We start from the raw sequence: 9603 nt of genomic DNA on the forward strand, positions 1-9603 counted from the left end.
AACCATTTAAACTTCAACGTGGAACCAGACAAGCTTGCCCTTTGAGTCCTTTGCTTTTTGACCTGGCTTTAGAACCGTTAGCTATTGCTTTTCGAGAATCAAATGATATCACTGGTATTTTACGGAAGGGTACTATCCACAAAGTTTCACTTTATGCGGATGATTTATTGCTTTACATTTCTAATGTTGAAACTTCATTACCTTCTGTACTTTCTTTACTATCTTGTTTTAGTCAGTTTTCTGGATATAAACTGAACCTACACAACAGTGAACTTTTTCCTTTGAATATTTTGCCACTAACTGATATTAACCTTCCTTTCAAAAGTGTAAGAAACCAATTCACTTATTTGGGTGTAACAATTACTAAGAATTATAAATACTTATTTAAAGAGAATTTTCATTTAAAGAACATTATCAAATTGGTCGCCCCTTTCGTCATCATTGATTGGCCGAATTACTTCTATTAAAATGAATGTTTTACCTAAATTTATATACCTCTTTAAGGCGTTACCTGTTTTTATTCCTAAATCTTTTTTTGACTCTCTGGACTCTATTTTATCCTCCTACATATGGAAAGGTAAATGTCCTCGATTGAATAAAGTTCATCTCCTGAAAGTTAAAAAGAATGGAGGTTTAGCTTTACCAAATTTTAGGTTTTATTACTGGGCAGCTAATATATAGAATCTCACATTTTGGTTATACTATATTAATCACGAGGACTGTCCCGGGTGGGTTTCTTTAGAAGCTAACTCGGTTAATAAATTTTCCATTACCTCCCTTTTGGGATCTTCACTTCCTTTATCCTTAAGTAAGATAACTGATAATGTGGTAGTCAAACATACTTCGAGGATTTGGATACAATTTAGAAAACACTTTGGTTTATTGACATTCTCCCTTTCTAGTCCCATTTTTTTAAGCCTTCTATGACTGATGTAGTTTTTAAACAATGGGAAAGATTGAGCATTACATGTTTCCGGGATCTGTTTGTGGGAGGAGGTCTTTCTTCGTTTGAACAATTGTCAACTAAATATAGTTTACCAAAAACCCATTTTTTTCAGTACTTACAAATTAGAGATTTTCTGCGATCTCAATTATGTACATTCCCTAATAGTCCTCATAAGAACGTATCAGATGAAATTCCTTATATGAAATCATTCTATAATGGTTCAATATCCAATACTTATGATATGTTGTTGGGAATGAGAAATGATTCTTTAGACAAAATTAAAAATCTTTGGGAACAAAATTTACAGACCTCAATTTCTGAAGAAACTTGGAATGAGATTTTTAAATTGGTTAATACCTTATCGTTATATGCTTGTCATTCCCTCCTACAATTTAAAGTGTATAGGGCTTATATTCTTTTTTTAAACCCCAGACTGCTAATTACCTCATTTTTATAGGGATATATCCCCCTACTGTGATAGGTGTAACAATGGAGAAGCTTCATTTATTCATATGTTTTGGACGTGCCCAAATCTTGGAAAATATTGGAAGGAAGTATTCCAAACTTTTTCTGTACTCTTTAAAGTAAATTTTAAGCCTAATCCTTTGACTGCCCTATTTGGTACTGTTGGAAAGAAAGATACCATTTTGAAGACATCTGATCTGCACATTTTGGCTTTTATCTCTATTACGGCTAGGAGGGCGCTTTTGTTTAAATAGAAGGATGCTGTTCCGCCTAATCATGCTCAGTGGTTACGGGATGTTATGGCATGCCTAAATATAGAAAACATTCATTGTTCAATTTCTGAATCTAACCAAGATTTTCAAAATTTGTGGGGGCCGTTTTTAAATTATTTTCATAAGCTTTGACTTCTTGCTAAAGTACAGAAGTTGGTTAATACTATATTTTATCTGATAAGTTTTTTTTCTTTTTTTTTTTCCCCAGACAGCTTCGACTTTGGTAGTGGGTATAGATCTTTTTTTTTTAATAAAATTGTTTATATTCTAGTATAGCAATTAATCTAATCTACATGAATATATAGTAAGGAGTTCATTAATGTGATTCAATATACTGCATCTGGTATTATTATATTTTTTCTTTTGTTTTATAATATGTATTCTCTTGAACTCTGTATTCTTCTATATAGAGATCAATAAAAAATATTGGAAAAGAAACAAAATCACCACCCAATATGAGGGAATATAAATTCAAGTCAGGCAATAAAGAGAAAAAATGATCAAAAAAGTCCACATCATCTGAATTGGGAGCATAGAGGTTAGCCAAGACTACCCTAGTATTATACAATTTCCCAGAGACAATAATAAAACGACCATTTGTGTCAAGACACTTTGTTGTGAAGCTCAAAGGGAACATTCTGATTGATAAGGATTGAAACATCCCCCCCGCGCGCCCCCCCCGGCTTTAGCCAGAAAGGCAGAATGGAAGTGCTGTCCCACCCACCTAGACATAAGGCGAGAGTTATCGAAACTACGAATGTGTTTCTTGCAAAAAAGCAATGTCAGCTTTGAGCTGCTTAAGATGTGAAAATACCTTCCTCCTCTTAACAGGATGATTAAATCCCTTAACATTCCAGCTTATAAAGTGCAACAGACTAACCATTGTCCTTTAAAAAAAACATAAAGGGTAGTAGGCATAGACAAGAACAAACATTCAAATAACAGATCTGGGGCAAAAGTATAAGACAAGAGAATCAGGACAAAAAAAAAAGTCCTGAGTAACAAAGAATAACTGGAGGTTGTATAAATGGTATTGGCACTAAGGAACCCTCCCCCCCCCATCCCAAAACAAGAAAGCTACCAAAGAACAGCGGCAAGCTCTTCAGAAAAAAAACTACCCCGAAAGCCAACTTCCAGTTTCTGAATATCTTCATAAGCTCCATTTAATTAACAGTTCAAAAAAAAGAGATTTTATGCACTGCAAATTAAAATTGTACATATAGAAAAACGAAACAATTCCAGCAAAAAGTGTTAGACTTAAAGTAATAATGCAGAGTGCCATACCCATGAAAAACTATGAAAAAGAATTCAGTAATTAAAAAATTAAATTTAAAAAGAAAACGGGAAAAAACCAAAGGGAGAAAAGAAAAAGTACTAATCAGCTATTTTAAATAATCAGATCGAGCATGAATGGCAATGGTAGGGAGAGTTTTGATAAATTTCTGAGCTTCTGTAACAGAGTTAAACCATTTTTTAGTACATTTTTTGTACTAAGAGTTATTTGGGGATGGGCAGGATAACGCAGAGAGGGCCTGAATCCACGGTTGTAAAACCCTTTCATAACGACTTTGTACTCGGCGCGCAGCTTCAGAACTTGAGGAGCATAATCTTCAACAATATGAATAGAATGACCCTTATAATGCAATTTTCCTCTCCGACATGCTTCCATAAACAGAAGGTTTTTCACCTGAAATCGATGAAAACAGAGTATAACTGGGTGTGGCCTAGAGCCGTACGGAAGTGTATGACGAGCTCCGTCTAACTCAGGTGGAGTTGACAGAGTATCTTTCCCAAAAATCTCACAAAGTAAAGGAAAAAAAAATTCAACAGAAGATCCGCTTTTGATAGCCTCTGGCATACCCAGGATTCATAGATTATGCCTTCTGCTCCGACCTTCAAGATCAGCTATTTTAGATGATAACTTGGTGTTATACTCACTCAAATTAGAACAAATGGCTTCCAGCTGCTGAACATGCCATTTTAAATCTTCGGTCTCTAGGTCAAGATGAGAGAGACACACGGCATGATCCTCCACTTTGGAATTAATTTGATCCAATTTTGACTCCAACTAACTGAAAGAAGACGTATATTCGGACTTAAGTTCAGATATAATCTCTTCTTGGTGCTGTTCCAAAACAGCGATAACCTCGGCAGAAGCGCCGGAGACAGTTGCAGAGACTTCTTTTTTCCTCAGATCTGGAGGGCTTAAAAGCGATTGTAGGACAGGCGTATTTGCAGGCAGGTAGGAGAACAAAAAAAAATTAGCAGTCTGGGGTTAAAAAAAGATAAGAAGTGCGGAGGTAAGAAATGAAATGGAGCCACAGTTTTAAGCGATTAAACTATCGCCATCTTATCAAAAGTCCGTGAAGTTTCTGTGTAGTTTCAAAGAAAGCATTATCCATACTTTGTAAATATGGAATTGTCCTTTGATGTTTAACACATAAAATACCAAGCCTCATATTGGGCCAGAGAGACCTTTTGACTAATAGCATCTCCGTATGATGCCTACTGTATCTTGTTTTGTCGAATAAAAAAGCTGCTTTGTATCTATCAGTACTTTTCTCCAGTGACTTCATTCATACGATAACAAGGGCATGTTGCGGCAGTATGTTGTGGGAAACTAAGGTTCAGTAAGTGTGACGGGGAACACAAGTATGAAGATTGTGGAGAAGGCGTGAAGTTTAACTGTTGTCACTGTGGAGGAGGACATACTGCAGCTTATAGAGGATGTGAAATGCTTATGAAGGCAGCTGAAGTTCAACAGGTGCATCTAATACAGAGGCCTTGCAAAAAGTTAAACTGAATGTTGATAAAAGTATTACCAGTCAGAAAGCAGACAGTGAAGTAAGTAAATACATGTTGGCATCACAGTTCTCTTACTAGATACTAGCTGATAAAATGAAGTTTGTGCTGTTTATAATGGATGTGGTGAATTGTACTGCTCAGACATCTAGTCATACTAAGAAAATTAAAATTATTGTGAAAGCTGCTGAAAAGTATCTTAATATAACTGGTGTTATGTGGGAAGCTGTAAATGAAGCTCTGATATATCTATATTATAGTCTACTTGTGAAGGTAGACACAATGAGATTAATAATATGACAATGGAATGTGAGAAGCCTGATTTCTAATGATTATGACTTTAAAAAGTTTATTTCTGATCTGTCAAATCCTCCAGATATTATATGTATTCAGGAAAGCTGGTTGTTACATTTGAGTTTTTCTTCGCAGGATTATATTGTAATTAGGCATGATAGGTTAGTTGGTAGAAGTGGTGGTGTTGCCAGTTTTATATGAAAAGGGATAGGATGTAGAGGTGTGGATGTGAATGAAGCATATGAGGCACATTTAGGAGGTGGAATTTTGGTGAGGCAAATTGGGAGAAGTTTAAGGTGCACTGAGGAGTGTGCAGACACAATTAGGAGGAAAATAAGGTGTTTAGGAAAGTTAAGAAGTATCACTCTCTGTGACCTTATTAAGTATAAAAGGATGTGGCGAGGAAAGTGGTTAAGGGCGAAAAAGATTTACTGGAGGTCATTTTATGAAAGCACTGGAAGGGACATGAAACGGAGACATTTGGGAACGATTAAGTAAATTGAGAGACTCACAGGCATAATAACATTCCAATATTGATTAAAGAAGATAATATGATTGTTACTAAAACAGAGAAGGTTGCATTACTGGCTAGGTCATTTGCTACAATTCATAATCAAGATAATTTAAGCAAAGAGGTTAAACAACGTAGGTATAAGGTTTTAAGTGAATACCCTGATGTGTTGGAAGCCAACTGTAGCAATGATAGTAGTAGTGATGTAGAGTTTTCTTTGTGTAAATCTAAGGCGGCCATTAATGGTGCAGGTCAGACGTTTCTAGGAAAGGATGATATCTATATTTAAACATATATATAAAACTACAACTCCCTTGAAATATTAAATTTTTAAAATCATATTTGGAGGTTGGGCCACTACGCTTCCTCATGAAAAATGGCAGTAGTAGTGCCTATTCTAAAACCTGGGAAACCCCCATCGGATCCTTCTAGTTATGGACCAATATCATTAATGTCCCATTTGTGTAAACTTATGGAACATATGGTAATTGAATGATATTTTCAAAAAGGGAGGTGATATAGTATTTTATTAGAGCGGATTTCGGAAGGATAGAATGACATTAGCTTCAATTTTGCATTTGGAAGATGATATTAGGAAAGCACAGGTATATAAAGAAGTTGTAATAGCAGTATTTTTTGAAATTGATTTGAAATTATATGGTCAAACTCTTGAAGTGTCAGTGGTAAGATTTCTAGGCATGTGGATGGATAATAAGCTGACATTGAAGCACCATACCAGTAAGATAATTGGTAAATGTAAAAGAGCATTAAATATTCACAGGTGTATATGCGAGTATTCTTGGGCACTACATGAAAATCTTTGTTGGACATTTATATTTGTTTAACTAGATATGTGCTTGATTCTGGCTGTGTGGCTAATGGATCAGCTTCACCTTCAACTTTCAAATGTTTGGATGCCATTCAAGCAAAGGCTTTAAGATTGTGTCATGGTGCAGTAACGTTGTCCCCCATTTTGGCTTTACTGGTTGAAATGGGACAATTACTCCTACAGTTGGGGAGGCTGAAGTTGATGTTAACATATTGGATTAATTTAAGGGGGCAAAGAAATGCCCTGTTAAAGGTGTGTTGGACGACTGTTGGGAACATCACAAGAAGACTTTTTTTTAAAAAAGATTTGGGTGGCTGGGTTCTTACTATGCTAGGAATATGGGTTTGCTGGATTATGCAATGTGCCCCACTGTAATTATCTCAGCACCCCACCTTGGTTTTTGCCAATTACTTTAGTTGATTTTAGGTTACATGATTTAATGAAGTCTAAGAATTCTGATATGCCTGAGAGTCTGTTGGTTCATCAATATGTTAAGGAAAATTATTATGATATGTTAATCATTTTTACTGATGGATCAAAAGATAATTAACTGGGAATGATGGTGTGGATGTTTTATGCTTGAATTACAGGTAATAATAAAAAAAGTCTTACTAATCATTTGTCAGTATATACAGAATTGGTTGCCATCATTTTGGGCTTACACTGGGTGGAGAAAATTGTCCTTGCAACGTGGTAGTTTGTTGAAATTCTTTTTCGGTTTTGTTAAGAGTCTTGAAATTGGTCATTCAAGCAGGAGGTCAGATTTACTGTTGGAAGCTCGTCAAACTTTACTTCATAGTCAATGCATCAGTTTACATGTCTCTTCTTATGGGTTCCTGCACATAGAGATGTTGAGAGGAATGAGCAGGTTGATTGTTTAACTCAAAAAGCTGTTAAAAGTTCAACTAAATAAACACCTTCCACTTAGCAAATCAGAATCTAAGGGGTTGATGGGGGTTAAGAATTAGGGGATTATGGCAAGACTTGTGGGATAATGGGCATAAGACATCTTTACAGAATATACAAAACCTGGGTTGATGGGAGAAGGGGGTTAAAAAAAACGATTTCACTACTTCCAGCAAGTTAGGAACTACGAAGAATTTAAAGATACTGGTAATCAGCTTGAATGTTACAATGAAGATAAAGATTTGGAGGATACAGTTGTCGAAGACATTGTATAAAGGCTCTTGACCTTGGAAGTCCAGGTCCATGGTACGAGTAATCATCACTAACTGGGGTCTTCCTTGGTTGCTGTGGATAACCATGTATTATATGTCTTATCCTTCATTCTTCACGAAGCATTGCAGAACCACCTTCTTGCTGCTGGATCTCACTGTTGATCTCAACCGTCCACTCCACTGGAGCTGATTTCACATGCTAGGACATGCATGTCCCTATTTCATCGGGGTATTAGGCTCGCCAGTTATCCTCACCTGGTTTAGCCTGTTGTCGAAACAGTGTACCAGGGTGTGGCCGCTGAAGCACCTTCAATTACTCCAAAAGACTGAGGTTTGGTAAAATACTGAAAGACTTTTATTCGCTGTACAATACGACCTCCACAGTGAGTGTCTGCCCCCGGACTGAGGGGGAGGGGCAAGGCGAACACCTTTATACAGGACTCTGTGGGAAGAGCCATAGGGACAGTCAGCAGAGGGGTGTGTCCAGACAGGTAACCGAGTTACAACATATATACATGGTTTACCACAGCCGCCGTTGAATGCAAATGGCTACATAGAGCCAAAGGTGAGAGCTGAATGTCTGGTGGAGACCAAAGGTGAGTGAGCTGCCCCAGAATGGACATGACAAACCCCTTCACCAGAGGCACACTCCCTCCATGGACACCCCATACACGGCAACGTACACTGGATGAATTCCTCCGTCAATAACTATTAGGAACTAATATATGGTTTTATAGTACTGTAGTAGCATTGGTAGTGTTCTAATTTGTTCCACATTTCATTTAAAAGCATAATTTGTTATTCAGTTATACCTTTTTAACTACAGGTAATTGATTAAAAGATTAAAGTCTGTCACGAGCCTTGTGGCTCATCAGGCCGGTGCTTATGCTGGTTTCCGTGGTGTGAAGCGACTAAGAGTACGAGACTCCCCCCAGTATAGGACGCCAGTCTATCGCAAGGTTAATCCCCAGCATTTTTGCCGGTACCCATTCTCAGCTGGGTAGACTGGAGCATTGTGTGGTTGAGTGCCTTGCTCAAGGACACACACTCTGCCCTGGCCGAGGCTCGAACCCATAACCAGATCGCTAGTCCAACACCCTAACCACTTGGCTACACAGGTAATTGGGGCAGCCACAATTGGGCCAATATGTATTGGTTCCGATGTGCCCCAATTAACTGCAATCCCCTCTATTCAGCATTACACGTTATTGCTGATTCCATGGCTGACCATAGGAAGAATACTTTACACTTTTAAAAACTGCACATGTACACAAATAACAGTTAATGTCTGGTTCAGTCGCCAACAAATAAAAGTAAAATTATCGATTAGGTGCATAATCACCTCATGAAGGAAGCACTGGCCTATTGTTGGTGAAACCTTCGAATTCAAGTAGCAACTAAATGCTAAAGAGCAGAAGCACACAGAAAATCACAAAAGCACTTTTTTACATCATTATAAACATGCCGGTACAATAAATGACGTGTGCAAAAGTAAAGCAGTGGCGGAATACTAGTAAAGGGTGATCGACCTAAAAAGTTAACTTTTTTTCCATTCTCTACAAATGCTACCTGACTGGCTGAGAATTTCTAGTGCTTTCTGTTTTTATGTGCAACTCTTACACAATTGTCACAAAGATGCCCTTCAAGCAATGCAAACATGGATAAATTCTTATACAGGAAAAGATAAGCAACTACCACCATACTTAGCAAATACAGCTAACTTAACATTAGCGATTAATATAATCAATTAATACCACCCAGCCTCTGACATTAGAAAGATTGCCTAGCAGACTAAGGACATACGCGCAAATAAACGGAACGTTTATAAAGGAATATTCAAACATATGTCCCCACGAGGACTTCACGTTAATGCCGATGTGTCAAACATACCCTCTTGTGTTGGGCATCTATCCTATGTTGACCTCCTCCAAGCATCGCCCTTTGTGATTTCCTTTCGATTCTCTCCTGTACGGTCAAATTGCTAACTGAGTACCACCGCCTGTGCTCCTTGGCAGTTCCGACCATACTGGAAACAGGTAACGTGTAGGTCCTAAACCGCAATACGCGTGTCAGCGAGCGGGAGCAACCCAAAACACACAACCCAGCCGCCATGATCGGGAATGGGGCTCCAGCTCCTAGCAAACCAGACTTAGCTCTAGTCTCGCTACGTCACTTGGTTGACAGTCGTAGCAACAATTTGGTTTCTACACTGCAAAGGTGCCGATAATTTCAACCAATAAAATAGAAGAAAGGCGGGTTCACATATATTGGCACGCATGTTAAAGTTAGCAGATGGTACATGCGCA

At 37.7% G+C, this 9603-nt stretch overlaps 1 protein-coding gene across 4 annotated transcripts in view; it reads right to left on the reverse strand.

Moving 5' to 3' along the window:
* pccb (propionyl-CoA carboxylase subunit beta) overlaps nt 1-9603 on the reverse strand; it is a 94408-nt gene that overhangs the window by 83174 nt on the left and 1631 nt on the right. Inside the window, exon 1 of one of the 4 annotated variants that reach the window (XM_072255631.1) lies at nt 9188-9505. The exons of 2 other annotated variants lie outside the window; for them this stretch is intronic. In XM_072255631.1, the coding sequence (XP_072111732.1) occupies nt 9188-9409 (222 nt within the window). In that variant the 5' untranslated portion in view covers nt 9410-9505. Of the gene's footprint in view, nt 1-6781; nt 6916-9187; nt 9506-9603 lie in introns of those variants that run through there. One more of the 4 variants, XM_072255632.1, reaches the window with a different exon arrangement.

Source organism: Mobula birostris, chromosome 4 (genome assembly GCF_030028105.1).
Source record: "Mobula birostris isolate sMobBir1 chromosome 4, sMobBir1.hap1, whole genome shotgun sequence".
NCBI classification, from domain to species: Eukaryota; Metazoa; Chordata; class Chondrichthyes; order Myliobatiformes; family Myliobatidae; genus Mobula; species Mobula birostris.